Consider the following 26,539-nt stretch of genomic DNA (forward strand, 5'->3'; position numbering starts at 1 on the left):
AACCCCCCCTCCCCCCCCCCCCAAATAATACAACTTACAAGCTCCAATTAATCAATGCCTATTGATGGGGGAAATCCCTTTAGAAACAACGCCATATCACAATAAATGGAGAACTGATCAGTGTACACTGTTCTGTACCCCGAGACTGTCACTCAAGTCTTCTCCGAATAGGTCATTATGCAGGAAAAACAACTTAAACAGGTCATTATGCATACAGGACAAACAGCTATAATGTCCTATTTGAAGGATGCTTTAATTAGTGTTAAATACTTTGGGACAATCAGCATTGGAAATAAATTATGGTTTATCTACTGTATGATTACAAGATTACAGTATTGTAGGTACAGTTACTGTAATTACATTATTCATTGAAAAAAAAGACATTCAGGTTTAGGCAAGACTTTTATACCTTGTTTCACGAACCTGCTGCCCACTAATATCGATGATTTCAAATAAAAATAAAATGTTATTTTTGGCCAATTAGGGAACCCGTTGCACAAAAAACTGGAAATTTCTGAAAAAATAAAAGTTCTTTATTTTAATTACGCTGCCTCAAAATCTCCAAGAAACATAAATCAAGTACATTTCTTCCTAATTATATAAATTTAAAGCATTTAACCATCCTATTACTACACTGTTAACTTCCAACAATAACTTTTATTTTTATTTTCTCCTCTGTCTGGATGCAGTAAGAAAATGAATTCTGTTTTTAAAATGTTATTTCAGCAAAAGAGTAAGTATTGCAATGTTACTAAAGAATTGAAGCAGCAATAAAAATGCAGATATGGACTGGAAAATTTTTACTTTCTTTGGTCTTATAACCATCAAGTAACTGATCTACTGTACATTACTTTAATTCCATCTTCATTTGCATTTTGAAGCTGACTTCTAATTGTGTCTCTGACTCATTCTACTGTACAATGTACAGTACAGTAGAGGAAAGTTCAACATTCACATTAACATTCTTAAACATGAAGTTTTCAAGATGTATTGTCCCATACATGCAAGTACCAACAAAATCATAAATATCATTTTTTAATTAACTTGCCCATTTTGAATTAACAACAATTATCAACTTGAAATAGAAATTAATGTATTTAAAAAATGTTTTCCTATAATTTTACAGAGAACAATGATAAACACTTCCAGTCACTGGAAATTGTTTTCTTCTAATTATAATAATTCAGTTTAAAATCAGGGTACACATGTTTTTTAAATCCAATAATTTCTATGCCCAAGTTAATAATTTGTATGTTACTGCAAAATGAGCAAGAAAATTTAAAAATATTTTTTTATGATTTTTTTTTTATTTTATGTTGAGGAGACAATTCTGAACAGAAAAAAAATATTATTATTAGACAATAATCAAACATGTTTTTTATCATTATACTGTAGATGACAGTATATCTCATTCTAAAAGTATAATTTATAATAACAAAGTTTATGTATGATTATAGGGCTACTTATTATTATACTCATTTCAAATAGTTACAACATTTAAATCTATTTGAAATCGCGAGTACAAATTATTTCACCATATTGTATTCAAAGCCATTTACTGTATGTATTTATTTACGCAAAAGAGCTTCTAGTAGACTATTAGATTACAATGATTAATTATAAACACAATGTTTAGCAATAACATACTGTACTGTAATGTACACCTCTGTTCATGAATAAATTTTAATGGTGTTATTTTATACTGACTATACTAAGCACATTAATATAAAGCAGTACGCAAGTATTAGTAGGTGATGAATAAATCGGTGATATTATCAGGTAAAATTATCAGCTGTAAAACCTGACACACCTTAAAAATTTAATACACATTACTTAAATTAAATAAAAAAGCATCAATTTCCAATGTGACATTAACACAGATCATAACAATTTACTTTTTATTTCACATTTTTTCATTTACACAAATATCTTTTAATATACACCATTTTCACTCAAATTTGAAATGAAAATTTTTGAGAACCTGGCAACTACCACCAGGGGACATCCAGAGGGCTAGGCATTTCGCTCAGATACGTAGTTTCTAGTTTTAATTTCTGCTGTGACGGATGAATGACCTTCTTGTTGTAGTGAGTTAGCCAAGGATTAAACAAAATGCCAAGACGAAAAAAAAAAAAGAAAATAGGGGCGCATAAAACCATCAGCATTTTTTGTTTTGATATGGTACTCAGCTGTCATTTCTTTTATATAATTCGGAAGATGAAAGCCTGAACTATGCCCAACAGATACCGAAAATGCTCAATCACTCAAAGCTCTCTAATAAACAATATCCTTGTTTTGTTTTACTTCCCTCTTTATTTTGTTTTTATGTTTATGTTTGATGATCTTTGTAATTTATTTCTTTAAGTTTTAGTTTAAGTATTGTATTTTCTGAACGCACCGCCAAATTTTTGTGTGCCACTGATACAAAAGTGTACGTTCAAATAAATTATTATTATCCAGCTAATCTTGTTTATCCATACAGTAAAGTACACTACACCCCTGATGGGTGACTTTTGTTTACTCCATCATCAGTCTTTATTCATTAGTGTAGCACCTATTTTTTAGGCTTTCAAAACAATCTGTAGCTACTGCATACTATACAAAATATTCAATTCAATTATTATTTACTAATACTATGAATCATATAATTATTGCTTACTATGAATTATATTCAAATTACGATATCCAAGCTGCAACCTAGAGCTTATCACCATAGCTCTACTATATGTGTGAGCGTTTCAGTCAGTTGTACAACATTTCAATTTACCGAGCCACAGCTTACATAACCTGAAAGTCTAAGTTATTAGGAAGGGTAATTGGATTTTATTGACTTAGGCTTTCTAGCTCACTAAATAGTCTAATCATGGAGGTATGGTCTAATGTATGGTATAGCTTATTGGTCTCTATTGTATTGATTTGATTATTAATCCACCACATCTGTATCACACTGTTATTTGATTATTGGCCTGCTTACCTCTATTTTGCTTTCTGCTTATTATTACTGTTTATTATCATCTTGCTTGGAGTGTCCTCACTCCATTGTCTCACTATAAGCGATTGATGATGTTTCATTTGTACAGTCACCTGAAGAAGTTCACTGTGTGAACGAAAGCTTGTGCTAATAAATATTTATTAGTCAATAAAGTGCTACCTGTCATTATACTGTCAGTAAGTTGTGTAAAAGAAAGTGTCTGTGGGCTAGATCTACATACATCCTATATGTCTCCATGGTCTAATGGATTATGATTTAGTGCAGAGATACAGAATAGTATTCAATAACCATGATGTATTTCATTACACAAATGCGCCTGTTTTGTTTACATGTTTCTATCATTCTTTTGTATGCTTGGTGAGATGACATCATCTTCTTTGGATGTCAAGTTGTTTTTCAACTTCTTCCATCTACCTTCCCATTAAATCGCAACAGACTGTACTATACAGCAGCACTATAGGCAACAGAGCCTTCCCAATTGTGTCATGAATACATAAATAGCAGTGAAAACGCGGTAGCGGCAATGTAGCAAATTTATGGAAGCCCAGAGTTTCTGCATATTATACGCAAAAACTCCAATGTCAGAGTGCCAAAAGCAAAATAGTCCATCCAATAAAAAAAATAAAAAAGTTTAAAAAAATTATAATTTAATTGTTCATTTAACTTTTTGGCAGAACCTCTGTTGACTTCATACTGTATACGGTACAGGGTAGTACTGTATTAACCCCACATGAGTATGCCTGCCTAGAATTGGCATGAACACTGTATTAAAGGAAGACATTACTACAATATTAACAGTAAATTTTGGTCATGTGACGCCAATCGCCGAATCCCTCTATTGTCTACTCTGTGTACTGTGCAATTTATCACCAGAAGGAACCCACTAGAAAAAGGTTATAGTGTGATTCACACCAAAAATACTCCACTCCCAAGACACTAAAATCAAATTGATTTGCAATTGAATGATATTCTTTTAATCACAATTTAAATACTGCATGGTAGTTGTCTATAGAAATAAATCATCCTACAAATTTCTGAGTTTGTATTAAAAATGTCCAAAAAATAGGAATATAATTTTTCTCTAACACAATTTCTTTAATTTAAAATAACTAATGTACAGTATTGATTAATAATACTCTCTTGTATTTATTTGCTTTTTCTGCTATTCAGGATATAAGTTGATACCTGCCCTGTAGATTTCCTCTTTTTCGAATTTTCATTTAGCAAAGGTAGTTGAAATATTGTAAATTAAAGGTCAAAGGTGACAGTGACAGTTAATAATGCCTACTCCCACTTGTTTTAAACAATTGATGGGGACACCTACAGTAAATGTACCACGGTCAGTAGAGTACAACAGTGTCATCTTCAAAATGTTTGCTTTGTAGTCCTACAGACACAGTATATAAAGATCTTTAGCAACCACAGTAACAGTATGGTCTCTACTCGCTTGACAACTCACTCAGTATACAGTACTGTAGTATTGTGCATGCCACTTTGCTCTCAAAACGTAGGCTTAATTAATATTACCAAACTACTAACCTACTAATGTATTATTACCATCGTCAATATTCCAGTAATTAGCCTGCCTACTGCACAGTAGCATCAACTTTTTACAGTACAGTAGTTTAAATTTAAATGCTCAACCCTGATATAATTTTTCCACTAAAATAATTATAAATCAAATGAGTGTGTTATTAAAAATTAATTAAAATACCGTAATTTATTTGAATAAACATCCCAGGACGTTTATTGTTAAGGCTTTTTCAGGGAGTCAATTTCACTATAAACTACATAACAGATAATTACCATGAAAATATTGTGTTATGGTGTGAAAGACTTAACTATCCCAACCTGGTTAGAAAAAAAAATGTAATTCTACTGGAGTAGAACATTAATAGCATGTGTTGAGAATGATGTTGCTTCCATTGGGTTTTACTGTCATTTAGGGGGGTGTTTATTCAAGGAAAAAATAATCGCCCTATTGCGATCACTTGAGGGAGGTGTTTATGCCAAATGAGGATCTAGAGGGAGTGTTTATTCAAAGCAGGCTGTTTAATTTGAATAAATGATATGAATCTGATGAAGAGTATGTACAATACAGTCAACGTGGTTGAATTGCTTTTGTAATTTATGTGAATAAAATGAGCGTGACACAGTTATGCTAAATAACAGACCTCTGGAGGGAAGAGGATATCGTTGCATTATACGGTAGACCTACATTGTATTACATAGCGGCAAGGTCTTAAATTTTGTGAATCTCAACACCATAATATATGATTTGTTATATAACCGTAAAACCTTGAATACAGTAGAAGCCCTACGCTTCTTTTTTTCGCGAAATTTTGATGGGCTTCTTTTTAAGATGGCCTTCTTTTCGAGGCTACTTGTGCAAACTACTGTACAGGTAGGGCTTTAATTTGAGAGGGGCTTCTTCTCGAGATTAAGGCTATGTTCACACACACGGGGTAAGGCTGGCTTAAGCATGGCGTAGCGTACGCCTTTGTGTGAACTAGGCAGTGCCGTTGTTAAAGACACTCACTACGCCACGTCCTTGGCGTTATTAACGCTACCCGCAGACCCCAGATTAGCTAATGCCAGTGATACTGGAATGATTTGACCTCATTTCAAGAGATTGATCAATCACGATTGCAATATATTAGCTACTTTGGTCTCTTTCCTGTGCTCTCTATAAATGAAATGGTAAAGGGGTTCTTTTTCTATTGCATTTTACTTAGTTATTGTATATGATTTGTTGATTGTGTTTTGTAAGATATTTTAACCTATTTAGACTGTCTATTAAAACCTGCAACACCAACAATGCTAGCTGAAAAATCAAAGTAAAATTGTTCATTTAAAATACAATAATCATATAAGTTCACTTCAAACAATTCACAGATTTAAAGGTTTTACTGATGCACTGTTAATTTTACTACAGTTATTCAAGCACCGGTATAGGCAACAACTCTTCAAGTTCCATTAAAAATTTATAAAAGGTTTTTTCATAATTTCATTACATACAGTCCAGACTATTCACCGAAAAATGTCTCTTCACTCAACCAGAAAAAAACTAGTACTAGCAGTAGCATAAGAACTCAAAGTTGGAGTATTAAAATTTTAAAGAGCAAAACATTAACAAAAGAAATCAAGAATGCAGAAATAATGTTAAAGAATTCAAGTTGGAATTCCTGTATGACTTTGGTTATTCTGTCTTCTGTCTTTTTCTCTCCATTTTTATTCAATTTATTTTTATACAATTCCTGCAGTGTGAATAGTTTACAGCCGGATACCATCATAAAAACGGTTTAGATTTTCAGCTTGGTTGAGCAAAAGTCACAAAGAAGTAGGCCTATGCCACTGTCAGAGTACAGTATGAGCTCTGGTAAAATACGTACTGTACCTTCTGTTCAGTATGGTAATTGAATGTAGGAGCGGTTGGCGCACCGGTTGTGGCTTGGACTCCCAACCTTGAGGTCGGGGGTTTGAAACTCTGGCTGTGCACATCGCTTAATTGTCCTTGGGCAAGGCACTTTATCTATGGTTGCCTCTCTCCACCCAGGAGTACAAGTGGGTACCTGGTAGGTTCCAACACAACCTGCGCTAATTACTAGCTGCAATATTATGGAATGATAATATAATTTCATTTACGAATTTAATTTGGTGTTTCAATGTGTTCCATATGTGTTTGATCCAATGACCGGGGTAGTAATGTGAAGCGCTTAGAGGCCTTGCAAAGGCATGAAGCGCTATATTAGAACGACATATTATTATTATAATGTTAAATTTCATTTTAACTTTGGCTTTTAATAGATAAATGCCTACAGTACTGTCAGGCATGCTCCAGGCATGTTAGCAAGTCAAGTAAATTATTGTGAAATGATAAAGTTTATATCCTCAACATTAGCAAGCCCAATTTTTAGACTTTTTTAATACCTTGTTTAGCAAACCCGCCGCCTACCAATGATGATGATTCAAATAAAAATAAAATTTTGGCCAATTAGCACACCCATATCATGAAAAAATGAAAATTTCAGAAAAAGAATTTGTTATTTTTATTACATTCGCCGCTGCCTTGAAATCTCCAAAAGGTACAGTTCATAATATATTTCTTTGCAATTATATAAATTTAAAGCACTTTCCATCCGATTACTACACTGTTTATACTCTATTCACCAATAAAAGTTATTTTTATTTTCTTCTCCATCTGAATGTTTTTCTCAGCAAAATTAAAACCCTGATCATGTACCTAAGTCAGTATAATATAGTTGGATTTTACAAAACTCTAGAACAAAATGGAAGTCACTTCTGTCATTAACCAATCAGAAATACGCATTTCCAATTTTTATTTTCCTGTTGGCCAATGATCCCACCATCATTTTGTTATCCGGATCAGGGATTTTCTTGTGTGAACACAGCCATGAGTGCATACATTATGTGTGTGTGTGTGTGTGTGTGTGTTGTGTGTGTGTTGTGTGTGTGAACACAGCCTTACAGTCCTTCCTTTTGGTTTAAAAGTGCAAGTACTGCATTACTTCACTTTTAACTAAAATTACTGCACCCGCTTTATTAAAGTACTGTAAACTTGCTCAATGCCAAGGTCTTGACATTATACAATACTTCACATCATTACCTTGGTTATTAAGAGAAACTCCTTGGAACTCTTAAGTCAGCTTCCTGGGGCAGTATTTCACAATGTTACAGTTGAATTTAGACACATTAATATTTAACTAAACACTCACAAAAAAGCTGGACAAACGTAGCATACTGTAAGGTATTGCTAATGAGTCATCATTCAGTCATCTTGTACTGCAAGTTAGGTTTCTACCCTACTGTACTCTGTATTGTACCAACTTATGTACTACAGTACTAATGACAATTTGGTAAAAGAAGTTTGTCCTGGGACACAAGTGACAAGTGACTATAATTAGACTCCAACCACCGACCTTCCGATTGTTGACTCAACTGCTATGAAGTACCAGAGACAAATACTGCAGTACAGTACATATTTTATAATATATTTTAATGGAATGCCTAGTTGTTAGCCTAACCTAGCCCATGTCAGTAGACCTCTCTGACTAGGTGATGATTAATTGTCACTCTGTGCATCACTTAAAACTTAGAAATCGGTCAGCACACGCAGGCCTACAATTCATACCTTCATAAAAATGTTAAAAACTTGCATAAAGTAAGCAAATCCTATCTTCTTTCTACTGTGTAAAAGCAGGGTGTTGATAAAAGTTAGCATTGGAAGATTTAGTCTTGTTCAATTCTCATAATCTAAAGCAGTCCTCTTGACTTCATTGGCTGCTTTGTTGAGAATTATTTTACAAAAAACTGGTTTCACATTTTGGTGCTTTTAACTACATAGTACAAGCAAGCTTTTGCAAAGTAATTAATATAATTACAAATCCTATATTATAAAATAAAATGTATGCAGCAGCCAACTAGGCCTAGGCTAGATTAATAAGGCCTAGGCTAGCAGTTTCATATCCTACAGCATAAATAATCAGGAGTTTGTAACATTTTCTGACTGATGCTTCATCAATGTTAATTTTAGACAGACTCACTCGTGATATCAAAATAATACACTACCTTCATAGGCTAGGACCAAGCCTATGCTTCTAAGTCTGAAGCTTTTCTATTTATTCTAATTATTTTGATTGAGATAAATAAACACAACGGACAACGACCCGTAAGAACACTTCCTGACTGATGGTTCATCAATGTTAATTTTACACAAAGACTCACTCAGGATATCAAAATAATACACCACGTTCATAATAATAAAATGGGCTAGGGCCAAGCCTAGGCTTCTAATTCTTAAGCTTTTCTATTTATTCTGATCAGGGAGTTGTTTTTTTTTTTTTCTGATTAAAATTGAGGTAAATAAACACGACGGGGACGACGACCCAAGCTTTAATTTTAATTAAATTAATTTATTATACATTCGACCGATTTCGTTTCTTTATAAATCACATCGTATCAATTTTAAACTAGAAAATTAAACATTAACCTTCACGACAGCACTGCAATATCTGAGCATGTTTTAAAAATAGTTAGCTAGCTAGACGCAAATGATTGTCTTACCTACGCTAGCCACCTAAGAAGCTTTAATTCTGCCTGGGACAGGCTGTCCTGTGCCGCTAGGCAAGTCACACACTACACTAAAAAAAATGACAAGTTTAGCCTAACTTACCTTGTTCGTTCACGATTATTAAGATACAATTTGAAGTCACCTAACTCCAGTGTAATATAAAATCTAAATCCCTATAAAATAGTGTTATATTGAACATGCCAAACTCCGTACAAAGAATAAAAATAATCGAATATTAAAGGTATTATAGCCTGCTGTAGGCCAGGTTTATCTCCTGCCGCCGACAAGTTCAGAATTTTTGCGAAGAAAAAAGACAATCTCCGAAGAATTTACCACGGAGAAGTCAATTAATTAATTGACCGAACATGAACAGCGCCCGCAGTTGGCCGGATATGAGCAGAAGTCGATATCCACGCGAGCGAGAAGTAAAAAAAATACAGAAAATTTCGATTGTTTATCAATATCATTATGCACATGTTAGATCCAAATCCCAAGTCATTACGTTTTATGCACGCACTGATAGGCATATTCAAACATAATAATTTTGATATGTATGCCTACATTTTTTTTATGTTATGCGCTAATTGGTCTTAGTTAATAATAGGCCTATGCCCTATCACAGTTTAGAATTTATATTATGATAACAACTTGGTCATAATATAGGCCTAACGTATTCTTAAATGAAGCAGAATAATGCAATTGTTTTAACAACTGTACTCTGGAGAAAACCAAACTTGATTGGTGTGATTTTACTTCCAACAGGAAATTAGTTAAATATGCATAGGCCTAATTGTCTTTTGTGATATTAAAAAAGAAAAATATAATACAATTATATATGCCTTCCAATAAGGTTACGAAGAATCAACACACATGTATATTCTCCCTGTGATTGTTTTTGATTAACCATACATCGTGACATATAAATTTTTAAAAAAACAGTACATGCACAGCCTATTTATTTAATTACAGTCCATTTTAATCAATAGTCAGACGAAAAATCTATTTTTGTCTTTGGTTGTGGTACAGGCCCATTTAATTACAGTCCATTTTAATCAATAGTCAGACGCAAAAATCTATTTTTGTCTTTGGTTGTGGTAGGTGGCATTTCTGACAGAGTTGGAATTTGCCAGACCACCAGGCACTGCAATAATTTTATATTTTTTTAAATATAATTTTATCTCTCAAAACAAACATAATGAAAACTTTGAGACATCTGCTCACTGAACCGTTCACTGCACACCTTAACACAGTAAGTGATCAGTCTCACAAAATTGACTAGGCCTATGTAATTTGAATTGTTTCATTTGGCAATCTGGGGGGATCGGATTATAAAACTAGATGTTTTGAGCTTGGTATAGCCTTCCGCCATTTTCAGAGGTCTGGAGGGCCTGGCCTTTAAAAAAAAATCGGTTCGTGTGGGAATCGAACCCACAACCTCCAAGTTTGCTATTTATGATTCCCCCATCAACTGAACTGCCTTTAAAAAAGGTGATACCATGACTTAACAGAGATAAGCTGGAAGAAAGTTTTAGATAGTGTTCAGCAATGGAAGGATTTTAATACTGAGGAATAGAAGTTAGCGAAGTCCTTGTCTTGCTTAACCGTTTTTCTTTAATCGTCGTTTCAACCAACGATCTAGGCGCGCCTAGCCTAGCTAGAGGGCCTTGGCCTAATTTTGAAAATTTTAGGGTTGGCTCGGCCCCACTTGAACTCGCCACTGATTATTATGACGTCATTGCGAGATTGCGTCAACGTAACACTGGAGTTTGTAAAATTTTGGTATCACTAAATCGAAATAGATAGACATGTCCGTGTCGAAAACTGTATAATTATTGTTTAATAATGGCTATATAAAATTCAGTTGACTAACTATAATATTTTTTTTGGAAATTATTAAAATTAGTATCCTATGCATGTATATAATATTAAACACTAGTATATATACGTACGCGGGTCATAGTACCGTAATAATAATATACAAAAGGTTTATATAGTATATAAAAAGTTTATATAGAAATTTTCACAACGTTAAGTACATTGTTTTCATAATAAATTTAGCCTCTGATAACCACTGCACCCATGAAATCGATCTAGTGTTTCTGACTGAGATGGTTACGAAATTATAAACAATGCGTTTTTACTCAGTTTTGGTCCGGAAAATACGTACCACCGCAATTTATAAAAGTGAACAGGCATGAGTCATGCGTAATTGTTATTCTTTCCATACACTTTTAAAAGTGGGTGTATTATAGAAGATTGGTGAAAAGTGGAATACAATCGATATGATGCTCCCCTACTTTGAAAAGTGGGGGGGGGGGTGGCGTGTCCCCCCCCCTGTCCCCACCGATCGACGCCCATGGCCAAATTGTTAATCAAGTTTGATTTAGCAGGCATTTGCATATTCTGACGTCATAATACGGGGAAGTCCCTGTCGTATATGGTTTTTTATGCCACAGTCAAGATTCACTCACGAATCTCATTTCATTAGGTCTAATTTCTCAACATTAGTAATGTTGACTTTATTAACATAAGTTTTCGTGAGGAGTACTACGAAAACTATAGCTTTTTGGTATCTTGGCACACGGCCTCTGTCATTATGCATTGCTAATGCTAGGCCTGGTTTTGTCTATCTACTGTACACTGTATGCACTGCATCCCACTGCTGCGCCTGTATTGCATTCTGCCCCGGCTACAGCTTGGTAGAGTGGAGGTAAGTAAGCCTACATGAATACGGTACAGTATGCATGTTACCAAAATGGATTTAAAGTGTGTTTGCTAATGTAAGGCTGTGTTTGTTTAGTATTATTATGATTTAAATCATCCAAATTTTCAAAATAGGTCATGCTGATGGCCTATCTATGCCTATTTATTGATAAAATGTTTGGGTATAAGATACTGGTATTATTAGAGGCCTAATTTTTTTTGTTAGACTTTTCAACACCTAGCAATGTCCAAGCAAGCAAAAGAAGGAAGGCCATCAAGAAGACAGGTAAAACATACTATTAGCTATTTTCTGTGATCATTGAGATTGATTAATTATTTTGAATATTTTTGTTAGTATTGTTGCACTTTGGTGATAGTAGTTTCAAACGTTTTGTCTCTCCGCAGCTTTCCTCTTTCATTTAGTAATAGTATTTTTTTTATGTTTGTACAGCTGAAAGGAATAAAATTAAGAAATAAATAATTAATTATTATTAAAAATGAAAGTAAACTCTTAAATACACGAAGTAATCGTCTCCTTTCAGGCAAAGAAAAGAAAGAATGAATGCGAGTTGAATGCTGCAAGGGCTGTGTCAAGAGTTTCTAAACATCATGCTCCTGAAGGCAATACAAGTAAATACTTTTCAAACAAAACTACAGATGAAAAACGACTTGGACGAGATTTTTTCAGCAAACCTTGTGTAACACTAGCTAAGGAGCTGCTTGGAAAAACTCTAATTCGTGTCCTTGATTCTGGCGAAAAATTGTCCGGGACGATAGTAGAAACGGAAGCGTATTGTGGGAAAGATGATACTGCATGCCACTCCTATAAGGGCCGAAGGACTGACAGGAATAAAGCGATGTTTATGGAGCCAGGAACTACATACGTATACCTGATATATGGAATGTATTGTTGTCTTAATATATCAAGTGAAGGTAAACTGTTTTTCTAGAATGGTTTTAAAGGACTTGCTTTGTTAGACCTACTGTATATCATGTGATGTTTTGCCCTACATGATGTGATGTTTTGCCTACGTGACATCAAAATAGCATTTGTAGTACCTGCTGCTATGTAGATCGGATTCAACACTACAGCAGTCATGAAGCGACAGCTTTGTTTAGAGATTATGACAACAGGCTAGTTATCTGAAGTTTTGGGTTCGATTTCTACCTGAATCACTTGCAAATTTGCATCAGGTAGGGCAAAACATCACTCCTACAATATATGTGCCATTGACTGTTTTGTATTTTATGCTTTCATGTCATTGTTGGAGTGATGAATTTCCCTATCCAACATGTGAATATTGTACCAAATACTCAGTGCTTTCCAAAAACTTGCGAAAAAAAATGTATTTAAAAGTTACCAGAATACAATGCCATTTGCAGGACTTATTGAATAAATAAGTACAAAAAATGAATCTCATATAAAAAATAAATTTCATATTATGTTTAGGTGAGGGCAATGCCGTGTTAATCCGTGCACTGGAAACCATTGAAGGCTTGTCAGAAATGCAGGTTCATCGACAGAGACGTCGTAAAGAAACATCAAAACCTTTGAAACCCCACCAGCTCTGTAGTGGTCCAGGAAAGCTAACGGATGCCCTTCACATCACAAAATCTCAGGATCAGACTGATCTTGTCACATGCCCATATATGTGGATTGAAAATGGAGATGTCACGGTAGATAGCGGAGAGATTGTCTCATGTCCAAGAATTGGATTAGACTCTGTAGAAGAAACATGGAGGCTTAAACTGCTTCGGTTCTATATATGTGGTAACAAATGTGTTAGTGTAAAAAATAAAGAAGCTGAGAGACAGATACAAGGCATCTGATTGGCTGTCATTATCAGCCAATCAAATGCATTGTATCTTAAACAATTATGGACTGAGTGGGTTCCAGTCCTCAAATTTGTCTTAATCAGTGAAAACTATTAAAAATAAATTGATTTTGACAATAATGGCATTCCATATTACTGTACTTATTTGCATGGCGTTCCATACTATACTGTTTCTGGGATTCATATTAAAACAGATGCTGGTGGTGCTCTCTGAAATTATCTACACAAGGACAATTCAATAATTTAGAATAATTTTCCTAAAGCCCAAACACGTGACATGCCTAAATATGGTCATGATGACATCACATCATGACCATATATAGGCACATCATGACTCTACATGGGCACATAACAGATTTTGTCAATGAAAATTTGATAGAGTGACAGCTTTGATTCTACAACTGTAAACATGAGCACATGTTACTGGCCCTGCTCTGATTGGTCAATTACCTTTAAAAATTGCATATTGTAATTGGTGATGCATTTTATAAATTATATGACAATGTAAATAAACAAATTTTAATGAACACGAACAAAGCATACTTCGTATAGATTTATATTTATTTGTATTCTTTATTAATATAAAATCTTGAGAACATTATTTCCGTTAAATATTATTCACATTTCTTCACAGCTTCATATGTTCTATCTTTTGGCTAAATATTTTTACTAGCTTTGTTTTTTACATCATCATGTGACATAAATTTGTTCTGTTATTCAAAAAGATGAAGTTTCTTAAAAAGTTTTCAATACAACTTAAATCTCATTGCAAGCACAAAAATGCATATATCCTAGAACCTCGAATAGAAGCCCTGGGCTTTTTTTTTTTTTTTGCGAACTTTGATGAGCTTCTTTTTAAGATGGGCTTTTCAAGGCTACTTTTGCAAACTAAAGAGGGGGCTTCAATTCAAGATTAAGCCCATTTGGGCTTCAATTCAAGGTTTTATGGTATTCCCCTAAATAGTGCGATTGTAAAGGATACTTATAAGCAAGCAGATACTTTATAATTTAGACACATTTCTGTCAACATTTCACTTGATGCTCCTGATCAACTGATCACCTACAGCTTGTTTGTCCGTATTTTGAGACATATAGGGATGCAGACTGAACTAATTTGCCGCCATGAAGGGAATAGGCTGGGGCACCCATCCTATTCCCCCGTTAACCTTAGCGACGTTCTGATTGGAGAGTTGTTGAGTAAGTTCCATGTGAAGAAAGAAACTCCCTCAATGTGATCCTTTTCCAATGTACTATTTACAGGGACACCCTAGCTGATTCTACAAATGCTTTGTTACGCTATGCACAACAGGATGGAAGTTCGCTGAGAGCAAAGAGTAACATCAAGCCCTTCACTTAATGAAGGACCAACCCTTCCAGAATAGACTGGTATTGTAGGAAGCTTGAGATGGTTAATTGAAATACCACTTGATTCAAGATTGTAATAAATTTACCTCTAAATTTTCTATAGACTTTGCAGGCCAACTTAGAATATTTCCTGAGTGTTTAAAGAACGAAAGAAGTTGCGGGTCGAGCTGGGGACATGCTTACCGGTCTACCAAACTTTCATATCGTGTGCTGCCTGTCCTTGCGTTGTATAACTCAATACATATATTAAAATGAAGAGTAGAGAAGTTATCACAACAGAATCACCAAAAACCTGATCAGTTTATACAACCAACAAAAACATTGGGCAGTACTGTAATCTGAATTGATTGATCCAATTGGAAGTTCTTGAAAGGGCACCATTGCTGGGGATCTTCTTGGGGCCCTTCACCCCCTGCACCACATGTCTATCAAATTATACTGACATCACATCATGACCATATATAGGCACATCATGACTATATATGGGCTTTATGTTGTAGCAAGTCTTTAGAATAGATTACGATGACACTACAGTTTCAAAATTTACATTTTTACAGTAGCGGACGACGCATAAAAATACCCCACTGGAAAGTCCTTAGCCATGGCATTTGCAGAGGGAGAATAATCACTGAAAATGAGTCAGTGTGAACAGTGCGCCCTCATAAGAATTCTTTGTAAGTTACTGTCGCTGCATCTTCATGTACGCACGTAAAGAGCACCTGGCTGAATTTGTCTAATATTGTGTGCAGCTGAGACCGGTTCATATTCTCCAGATACATGATTTCTTCCAAGTGGTGATGTCCTCGAAAATATGGACACAATCTGTAAAGAGGACAAATTGCAAAATTAATATAGAAAACAATATCATTAGATATCAATGTTGGGGCTTGCCATGCTAAAACTAGCATCAATGACCATGGCTGAAAATAAGCGGTTGCCTTGTCGCCAGTGGCGACCTTCTTCGGCGTTGGACGATAATAAATTTCTTGGGTATCGTCTGTCTGGAGGCCCTCTCTAAAAATTATCTTTTTTCCGTGAAAAAATTTTAAAAAATCTTGCAGTTTTTAGTAAAAATTCTTTTTTTGCGACGTTTCTATGACTTACAAACAGTGTTGACCTTTGAGACCCCTTCTGTATAATTAATTGTACATTTTACTTACAGTAGTAGTATATTATAATGTATAAATATCAAATTATTAAATCTATGTCATCTTGCTTGTTTTATTGATTTTGTTTTATCGTAAAATTATATTTTGGACTGTAAATAAAATAGGACCAGTATAACTTTGGAAGGGTCAGTATCATTTTTTTTTTTTACTGGCCCTGCTGGCCACTATGGTTTGGTGGTTAATGTTCAGCCCTGCCAAAAAAAGAAAATTGACTTTTTAATATAATCACATTCTTCATGTTATAAGCTTTAAAATGATAGGTCATTTACATACATAAACTTAACAGACCCAGTACATGAAATAAATTTTACTAAGAACATGATGACAAGTTTGATTAAATTATAATGAATATCTTTATAATATCTAATAACAACATCAATATAATAAATTATATAAATTGAATAAATTATATTGATATTAATATTAATTATAACAAAGATTTAATATTTAATATCAGAATGGGGAAGAACACAAAATTACATATAATGTTGTGTTCTTCATCATTCTGATATTAAATATTAACAATGATTTAATATCAGAATAATGATTTAATATCAAAATGAGGAAGAAAACAAAATTATATGTAATATCTAAAAACCTGCAATTTCAAGTTTGTTTCAAATACTGTACAGGCCATCCTCCAATTAAAGACCAGTTTTCTGTGGTCCCAAATTAACAAATGTCTTTTATCGAAATTATTCTAATTCACAGCTTGTAAAGACCATGGAAATCCCAGTCCCGAAAATGGGAGACCTGTAGTTAACCTCACCTGGCAAATAGTTTTAAATCTTCAGCCACATTTGCTGCTGGTACTTTACACACGCTAGCTATCTCCTCCTCTGATAAATACTCCTTTAATATCTCCAGTGACCTGCTGCGATATAACGCTTGTGCATCCTCCATTGAACGAGTCGAGAACGTATCAAGGCTAGTACTAGTAGCTGTATTTATGTCATCAGAATCAACTAAAAACAAAAACAAAATGTTTAATTCCAGCAGTGAAGACAGATTATATTTTATTTTGTTTAGTGTTTATGGAATCTGCTCCAATTAGAGGGGGAAAAAACAAATATTAAAGATGTACTATCATCAGTCAAAAAGACAGGAAAATACCCCAAAAAAATCAAATTTAATATTAAATAGTATTAGTTTATTTGAAAAGTTTCCCAACCTAGAGGTCAGGGTTTCAATCCCTCGCTGTACATTTTGCTTGTGTCCTTGAGCAAGGCCCTTTATCTGCATTGCTTCTCTCCACCCAGGAGTATAAGTGGGTACCTCAGGAGGTTTGAGTGCAAAAATGTGTCGATATATTTCATGCAGGTAACTATGGAATTTCCCCCATAGGGATCGTTGCAATCACTGAGGTATGAATGTGGAAAAACACTGTGAGACTTAGTGGTATAGAGTGCTATATAAAAGGTTACATATTATATTATTATTATTTAAAAGATTGAATAAATTACTAGCTTCCAACCAGAAACAGATCCAAAAATTAGTTTTCAATAATGTACAGACATTTTACTACAAAAATCCTTAAATAGATTACCAGTCAATTTAAGTATCTATGCAAAGGAACACAGTAAATTTATTACTTAACTGTCAGAAAACTGACGGGGGAATTTTTAAAATTTAAAAACTTACTTAAATGTACAAATTAAGCAATTCAAATGGGGAATTCAAATTGCTTTTACCTCGTAACTGATAGTACATATTAAACAAAGAAAAAAATAGCAAGTGTGCGCTTGTCCTGAAAAAAATTTGTAGAATGTTGCTTGGAGAAAGAGAAACCGGAAAACCCGAGTTAATTAAAATATATTTCATGTATTATGATTGAAATTTTATTCTGAATTTTAAAAATGTGAGTGTTTTTACCTGACACAGCCTCAGCAGCTGACTGTTTTAATTCTATTTCCAATTTATGATGGCTTCCCAAAGGCTTTCCCAAGTACCTTCCTGGCTTCTTATCTTCCTCTTCATCCTGATCCATTGGAACAATGAATGTATATGTGTGCCGCTTAAATACCAAAACAAAAATTTATTAATTTGTGAGTGTTTTCATTCATCCAGTAAGTATTTAGTATTAGATAGTGTTAATTTACATGAAAGTTTAAGAGCCTCCGCCTTCACTGCTCGGCCATTCAAAATGCCAAAGTAAGTCCATTTCCAACAACTAAAATATATATTTCATTTTGTATCACTTTTATTGTCATCGTAAAATATAACTTTTTATTATGGAATGGCATATGTGGGTGTTTGGAGTGCTTTGCCTAAGCTGGTCATAAACAATTTTTCTCTTGCACGTTTCTTTGTTTATAAATGACATAATTTTTGTTTATATAACCAAAACATACCTGCACTAGAAGTCTCCTTTTAAGCAACCAAACCACCAACTTTACCAAGTCTCCCTGGAAAAAAAGACATTAAAAAAAATCATTACAGTACACAGGGGTGGATCCAGAAGAGAATCTGGGTAGGGGCCATGCAACATCATAGCACTGAGCAAATGTGTGTGTGGCGGGGGAGAGAATGTGTAGTGCTTGAGATTTTGTTGAAGGGGGGGGGGGAAGAATGTGTAGTGCTTGAGATTTTGTTGGGAAATGTGTAAACATAGACACTGGTACATGGAATTTAAATTGAAATAAGTAAGTAACTAAAACCAAATTAAAAAATAATTACCTTTTGCAAATCATGATCTAATATAGTGGTGTGATCACTCAGGGGGGTCGGCAGTGAAAACTCAGACAAGACAGAGATGAGGGCAGCATGGCGTGCAGCGTTTTCCGTGAGCGGGAACTGCGAAAACTGCGGGAACTTTGAATTGAAGTCTTCAAGTAGCTGTAAATTGCTACAGTGAAATCAATGTTGGAAAAAATGTTTTAATTATTATTATTAATATTATACAAATATTGACTGCTCATGAGGGCAATGGTGAAATCTATTGCCCTGAGGTGATGTGGAGACCGTAGCCTATCTTCCCATGTACCCACAATGCATTTCGAACGGATGTTCCACTATATTGGGAAGCTGCTTTATCTTCTGCTATTTATTATCTTTGGTAGCAGAAGAATGAGCTCTTCGCGTATTTTACATTAAAATTGATGGAATGTCCGCCCTAGAATAAAGGAAATAATTGTGACCGTTTGACAGAGTGGAGAAATAGGGAAACAAACAAACTCGAGCAGTGCCTTGGATTTATCTGAAAAAAAAAAATTGCTCCATGGACATCCTCATCGACATTTTACTATATCGCAAACTGCTCTATCTTCTACTATTTATTATCTTTGCATATATAAACATGATGATGTCATACCATACTTATTCTTGTAATTGTGTCAATGCTGGTTGGACATCCCTCGGAAAGTGATTAGGTTCACTGTTGGAGTCCACTGGGCCAGCATTTGTGACAATTTATTTTTGTTTTGTGTGCAATGTTTTTCCGGAATAAATTGAATTGAATTAAATACCCATATATAGACATGATGATGTCACATCATAACCATAAATAGGCAAATCATAGGTATATATATATATCACATAACATTTTGATAATCTGTATGGATTAAGCTAGCAAACTGACCTTAATAGTGTTGGTGTTTGTGGTGATAGTATGTAAATATTGGTTTCACAAAGGGGAAATATGACGGTTGCTTTGCCCCAGTACACCAAATGACCAACAAGCTGAAAAACCTGTTGATGAAAACCAAATTGTGGCACAAAGACTAGCCAAACCAGTCACTATTCGCAAAAATCAATTTTTAGTTATTAATACAGGGTTAAACATTAAAATGAGAGTTATAAAATGTCAAAACAATCAATTAAATCCGATATTTTGTTGCAAGAGTTAAACATACAGCTGTTTAAAGAACAATATTTGAGAAATCAGCCTTCAAAGACCACAATTTCTGGCATTTCTCAGGCAGAAACAATCACCAAATCATTAAAAATGGTTGTTTTTAACATTTAAAATGAGGAAAATAACATAGTAATTGTATAGAACATTGAAAATGAGGAAAATAACATAGTATGATGTATAGATATATAAATTAGGTTAGTTTAGTGCAATAAAATAGATTTCAAGAATTTTGAAATTCTAGCATGTTTTGGCAATTTTCTGAAAACGATTTGCGACTTGTGACTGGTTTGCCTTGTCTTTGCCACAATTCATTTTTTAATTATTTTTTTAAATTAAAATTCACTAGTATAAACAAATGGCTACAAAAAGTCAGTCATTAAAAAAAGTTTAAATCAAAAGGCTGAAGAGTGAATATGAGTCCTTCAGGTGAAAAGTAAATGGCAATATAAAGACATAAGAAACCAGGCCAAATAGTGTTGTCAAAGGTAGAATCATTGTACACAATAATTCTACAAACTATCTAGCAATAAAATTTAATACTATTGGATGTGAAATATAGTTTATTAATATGAAAAATATAAGTAATTCATCCCATAAACAAGGCCACAGTAGTGGTTGAAAGCTTGCTAGGTAAGTTCTTCAAATTTATTCAGTGTTTAAAAAGTTTAAAGAATGTTGTTATTCACTATCATGCTATAATTGTATACAGAATCTTACCTGTGAAAGAGCGATGTCACTATCTTGTGACAGCTGTTGTAAACTTTTAATTGGCGTGGCTAGCTTAATTATTCTGACCAATGACGGGGAGCAGTCTGGCGGCAACGACATAATGAGTGATGACTCCTCCTCCAATAGCAGCATGGCATGATAAGGTCGTATGGCGGCCAAGTACTTCTCAACAACATCCGACTGCAAAACAAAAATATTCAAAAGCTTCATTCACACAAAATCAGAATTTCTGGATCAGAAGGCCTAATGAAGCGATCAGAAAATTGAATATCAGTATGTAGGAATAGTGATGCTGGCATTCACCGAATCAAAAACATGGTTTGAATATTGGTTCAGATCTGATGTGAAAGCAGATTTATTCAATAAAAGTAGAAATTAATATCATAAAGAAAGTGTAACCTCTAAACTTACAAACGCATGTCAATATAAATATTACTGTTAAAGCTGCAGCCGTACTGGTTTAAATATTTTTCCGATGTATTCGGTACAATACACTTGTTTTAATAATGTTTCGACAGAAATTATGTTTTTTAAAATATTGTAAAAATATAAATGTTGATATGCAGTTCGAGGGTGGTTTAAATAATTTATCATTGCATTATTTCTAAAATGGTTGATATATACAGTGCCAGATCCAGGAATTTGAAATAAAGGGTTGGGGGGGGGGGGAACAGAGAGGGACTTTCACAGATGGAGGGTCTAGTCACATTTGCCCCACCATAGTTGGGGCTGAGGTAAGAAAATTTATAAATATGGCATCTCTAGATGGCCAGAAATGGCACTCTTAGACTTATATTTGAATATCACTTTCTTTTCTTTCCCTTTTTTTTATTTTGAAAAATTCAAATTTAGGGGCCTGGGCCTGCCTCCCTTCCCCCCTCCTTCTTGAATCCACCATTACTATATGATATACTTAAGTGCTTGTGTCTAAGATTAAGTAATACCTTACATATATTGGTCTCTATTAAACTCTTTGGAGCTGCCAGATGGCAATTCAATTGCAATACAGAACAGCATCCTGTTATTGAGGTCATCTTTTTCAACTTAAAATAACACTCTGTGTATATTTGTTTCTATGCGCCCTCGGGGGACATAGACACAAAACAACACCACACATTTCCTGATAACCGAATCCCCATATGGATACTTTATTAATAAACTTAATACCTGTAATGTAAGGCAATATAGGGCATAGACACAGGCCCCCACTGGGAGCCTACTTTTCTACTGGTGTCCAAGACTGGAATTATTATCTAAAAACACGGCTGACCACGGGACATTTACGAGAAAAACAAAAAGAATTTTGCTTACTGACATTTAAATGTTTAATGTTTTTACCATTTTATTGTTTTCATGTTTTTAATATTTATTTTATACTATTACTTGGAGGTTTTTAAAATCAATTTTAGCCAATTTTAAAATTTTATATATTTATGCTTAACATATTTTTTATATCTTACTATATTTAACCAAATATGCCTGATCAATATCTGTAAATATTGCCCCTTGTGCAACAATTCCCCTGGTTTCTGGACCCCATTGGAAATTAATCTGGTGAACAAACACAAGACATAAGGGGTCATCCTGGCATTCCATTTACTATTTCTCTTTTTTATATTTTTTATGTATTTTTTAATTCATTTTATTGTACATTGACAAGGGCGGCACCAGAAATTCCCCGACAAAGGATCCAAGCTCTCCAAAAAAGGGGGAACCCCCTTTCGGGGAAGCCTAGCCTCCCCCTAACCCATTTAATTTGACAGTGAATGTTTTCATTAAATTATGTAACAAAATTGTGTGCATTATGGGATTCTGTAGTTAAAAAGCGTAATTTGATAGAAAACCATGCAAGGCACCAGCCCCCTGTTGTCGAAGAGCTGGCGCCCCACTGCAACCCATACGATCGCAATAGTATACAACACCTCGTACATACTGTACCACTGCTCGCACTAACAGTTCTTAATCCCTAAAATTTGACAGCTTAGAAATGCATGCTTGAATTGTACTTTCAGCACTCGAGATTTGATTTTTTTCCCTGATGACCTTGCTGGAAATTCCACGACATGGGGGTCCAAGCAGGAGGTCCAGACGTCCCCGATGGGGGGTCCTTAGCCGCCCCTGAACATTGAATGCAAAATAAATCAAATCAAATCCCCTGGACTCCCCTGAGTCAGATGTGAACTCTTGTCCCTGCCAGCAAATATATTAAAAAATTGACAACTGTAATCTGCTTACCTTAATAGCCCTCATTTGATCAACCTTGTGCACCTTGTGAGGCAGGCAAAAGCTCACTTCAATCCAATTATTGATATGCACTCTAGTAACCCCAGTATCACATAAACTACACATTTCAAATAAAAAATAAACAATTATCAATGAGTGAAACCTTCTCAATGGCAGATCCTCGAAGGAGGGGGAAGGGGGAGATGAAGCCGGCCCTGCCCCCACCCCTTAAATTTTTTTGAAAAATTATTTAGAAAATAGAGAAAAAAAAAATTAATTCAAATTTAAGTCTGAGAGAGAGTGTCATTTCCGGCCATAATCATAAATTTTCTTATCTCAGCAACCAGAGTGGGGCTGAGATGGAGTAGACATTATCTGTCCCTATCAATTCAAATCCCTGGATTCGCCACTGCTTCTGGACAAAAAATAATCTTAAAAAACAATTGAACTCTATTAAGGGACCATCCTTGGGGCACGCAAAACTGTTACGTAGCCCTAAAGAATTAGAATGGTTCCTTATTTTGTGTGCAATGTTAAAATGAAAAGGAAAAGTCCTAGTTAAGTACCTCTATGCAAAAATTTGGTTGATATTTAACTGTTAGCTTAATCACATCCAACAGTAAGAGGTCTGCTTGTTACAGAATTAAATAACCATGCTGAGCTTTACATATACTATGAGGCTTGGGGCTCCAGGTTTTGTGGGAAAACAAATGTAACTTTCAATGTACTAATGAATGGTTGAATGGAAAAATGGATAAATACATGATTGAATAGGAGAAAGAATATTAATTGATAAATGGTAAAAATGAATGAAAATTACATAATTCTAAAGCAACATGATGTACTAAAACATATTTATAATTTTAAATTTCTTACCCAAGATATATACTTTGAAGATCTTCACATAGTTTGCTTTTGGTAAGCATAAGTTCATATGGAGAGGTCTCCGAATCTGGTCCAAACAAAAAAAAATATGGGATTAAATTCCAGCACGATGTGCAAGCGTTTTGGTGTGTACCATAGCCCAAGGTTACTACTTAAAATTCAGATATTTAGAGCAAGCATGTCCAGAGGAAGGCATCAGGTTCCCCCGGAGGGCTCCATGTGCAGAGGCCTGGTGAGGGTGGGTGGGGAAAATCCCCCTGAAGCTCCGACAAAGTAGCATTTTGATTGCTTTCTTGTTTAATGGATTCCTGAAATCCATAATTTGTGGAAATTATACTTTAATTGCCATTCATTTGGGTGTTGTTAAGGACCTGAAGAAGTAATATTTTATGTCCATTTTTGTAGGCCTACATTATAACATAGCTTTTTGTTCATATGGATCAATCTGCAATAACCAGAGCTGATCAATTTCCAACAAATTTTCGTTAGACAGTTCAATGGTTAGTTACCGACAATTAGAAGAGCTGGCAAATAAAATGGAATGATTCATAGCTTTTTATGATAATTGAGAATGATTGTAGTTTTAAAAAGTGAACCTTTTGAAATTTGAAAGGGGGTGCTTGCATCCACACCCTCTGCACCCCCGTTTCTAAGGGCATGTAGAGGCATGAAAATAAAAACACAATGGGAAAAGCGTTAAAAAGTACTACTAATTACTAAATCCTTTCCGAGCCACTGGGGCTCATAGGGCTGGAGCTTATCTCCAGTTTCTGTAGTGTGAAGCGGATGAGAGTTGTACTCCCCCTGGACGGGACACCAGTCCGTCGCAGGTTAGTCCCAGCAGTTTGCTGGTACCCATTGATACAGGTGGGTGGACTGAAGCAATCCTAAAGTGCCTTGCCCAAGGACACAAGCGAATCTGCACAGCGGAGACTCGAAACCCCGACCTTACAATTGAAAGCCCAAACCTGAACCGCTGCGCCAAACTGCCGCTACTGTAAAAAAGTACCAGTATTCTGAATCTGCTACCCATGAATCCTACCTTCGGGCATTGCCGTGACCTCGTCGTGAACTGCGAGCATGATCTTCGCTTGGTGACTTAAGTAGCCACATCGTTTCTCCTCATGTTTCAAGGCTAGCGCTAGTCTCTTGCACAGGTCATGGTAACAGTGAACTACTGAAACGTCTGCATTTTCCTATATGATAGATAATTATTAATTGTAAAAATCAATAATAATAATGAACAAAATGGTAGCATATTAATACCCACCTTTTTATTTTTAATGTTATAAATATTATAATTTTTTGTTTTTAATATTCTATACTATTTTCATTTTTATAGTTCGTTATTATTATCGTTATATTAAAATTAAGGGTGGGAAAGTGTGGCCTGCAAGCCACATGTTGCCAGAAGGCATTTTTTATGCGCCACGCAAAAATAAATTACAACCTCATATGTGGAGCTCGCTATTCTTGGCTTAAAATGCTGTTAAAACTGAGCATAAACCGGCATAAGAAGAATGATTATGAAGGATTTGGTAAGCAAATTCTGCTTGCGCCCCTAAACCACGAAACTCCTTATACCCATAAGGGAATGGATTAGAGGTTCTAGATGACCCTGTGGTTTGGACCCCCACTACCAGACTTGTTTGATCCCTGTCGGTAAATTTCTGGAGATACCATCGTAATTACAAGCAAAATGACCAGCTTCAGACTCAAACTAAAACCTTTTGAATGAAAACCAAATGCCTTACCACTGCATCTATAGGCATACTTATAGTACAGTATAGTCAAATGGCGGTTGAGGCAGGTGCCGCAACCTACAGCGATTGGCACTGGTTTGAGTGGCGCCCCTGTCTAGGGTTCGGGTGGCGGAACAAGTCTTCTCGCATAAGGGCTGTAAACGTAGACTCAATGTACACAATTGGCTCCCATGTACTTTAAAAAACCAGTACATCTTCCAAGACGAGTAGGGGGTTACCCCGGTGTACTGCTCCATGTACCCCTGTTGTTCTACGGTAATGGATCCTATGATTTTTTGCAGGATGTAACTTCGTAAACAATAAGTAATACTTACAGTATGAAATACTTACATGAAGTACAAACACAAGACTAAACATTGTCATCGTCGTTTCTTCTCTTTTACTTGACTTTTGGTATTTCTTCAAAACAAAGAGAAGATGAAATCATAATAATAGGCTCACAATAGACAGGGAAGTGTGTCTCTACTGCTTGTGTCAAGGTGCCAAAGCATATCATATCAAGTTTCATAATCCGAAATCAAATCTATGTAGTTGGCTTTCAACATAAAGTTAGTTTTGAACTACTGAATGTTGTTCTAATAGAAATAGCATCACTAACTTCTTGTTATTAATATTCAAAACAATGTAACTTAATTGTAGGACCATATTCATCATCCAATGTCTAATGAAATGTAAATATTCACAGCTTTCTATCCTCTGAATGGCTAGTATTAAAACACACCTAAATAGATCCCTGTCATTTGATTGATGGATTTCATACCATGTGACATTGTTTATTTACCCCATTTAGTCACTCATCATGGAAATTTAGTTACACCGTTCATTTTTATTTCCATCCGTGCATTTTCTTTCCACCCATTTTTTTCTCATTGCACGGTGCCTATGACACGATATGGCAATCAACCTAATACAATCTTTTGATTGGTTAAAG

At 34.9% G+C, this 26,539-nt stretch overlaps 3 protein-coding genes across 8 annotated transcripts in view; 1 reads left to right on the plus strand and 2 right to left on the minus strand.

Annotated features, from left to right (window-relative positions):
- LOC117119451 (inactive rhomboid protein 1-like) overlaps positions 1 to 9,400 on the minus strand; it is a 68,155-nt gene extending 58,755 nt beyond the window's left edge. For 3 of the 6 annotated variants that reach the window (XM_033264281.1, XM_033264283.1, XM_033264277.1), the window contains exon 1: positions 9,186 to 9,400. The gene's annotated coding sequence lies outside the window, so the exon portion shown is untranslated. The remainder of the gene's footprint in view (positions 1 to 9,185) is intronic. The other 3 variants (XM_033264282.1, XM_033264284.1, XM_033264280.1) reach the window with 1 other exon arrangement.
- Positions 9,401 to 11,506: 2,106 nt separating this feature from the next.
- Positions 11,507 to 13,741, plus strand: LOC117119458 (DNA-3-methyladenine glycosylase-like). The gene is made up of 4 exons (XM_033264292.1): positions 11,507 to 11,793; positions 12,013 to 12,072; positions 12,329 to 12,719; positions 13,237 to 13,741. Exons 1-4 carry the CDS (start codon positions 11,728 to 11,730, stop codon positions 13,614 to 13,616), a joined length of 897 nt encoding a protein of 298 aa, XP_033120183.1. The 5' UTR covers positions 11,507 to 11,727; the 3' UTR covers positions 13,617 to 13,741.
- A 429-nt stretch (positions 13,742 to 14,170) lies between these two features.
- Positions 14,171 to 26,539, minus strand: part of LOC117119457 (GATOR complex protein NPRL3-like) — a 20,132-nt gene continuing 7,763 nt past the window's right edge. Inside the window, exons 4-14 of the mRNA XM_033264290.1 lie at positions 25,939 to 26,007; positions 24,888 to 25,041; positions 23,837 to 23,912; positions 22,973 to 23,078; positions 20,726 to 20,917; positions 19,733 to 19,842; positions 18,832 to 19,000; positions 18,507 to 18,560; positions 18,028 to 18,169; positions 16,925 to 17,120; positions 14,171 to 15,808 (exon numbers count right to left, since the gene is read on the minus strand). Coding sequence (XP_033120181.1) covers positions 15,646 to 15,808; positions 16,925 to 17,120; positions 18,028 to 18,169; positions 18,507 to 18,560; positions 18,832 to 19,000; positions 19,733 to 19,842; positions 20,726 to 20,917; positions 22,973 to 23,078; positions 23,837 to 23,912; positions 24,888 to 25,041; positions 25,939 to 26,007 — 1,431 coding nt within the window. The 3' untranslated portion in view covers positions 14,171 to 15,645. The remainder of the gene's footprint in view (positions 15,809 to 16,924; positions 17,121 to 18,027; positions 18,170 to 18,506; positions 18,561 to 18,831; positions 19,001 to 19,732; positions 19,843 to 20,725; positions 20,918 to 22,972; positions 23,079 to 23,836; positions 23,913 to 24,887; positions 25,042 to 25,938; positions 26,008 to 26,539) is intronic.

The sequence above is a fragment of the Anneissia japonica genome, unplaced genomic scaffold (genome assembly GCF_011630105.1).
Source record: "Anneissia japonica isolate Jap-2015-1 unplaced genomic scaffold, ASM1163010v1 scaffold287990_len610157_cov183, whole genome shotgun sequence".
In the NCBI taxonomy this organism is placed as follows: domain Eukaryota; kingdom Metazoa; phylum Echinodermata; class Crinoidea; order Comatulida; family Comatulidae; genus Anneissia; species Anneissia japonica.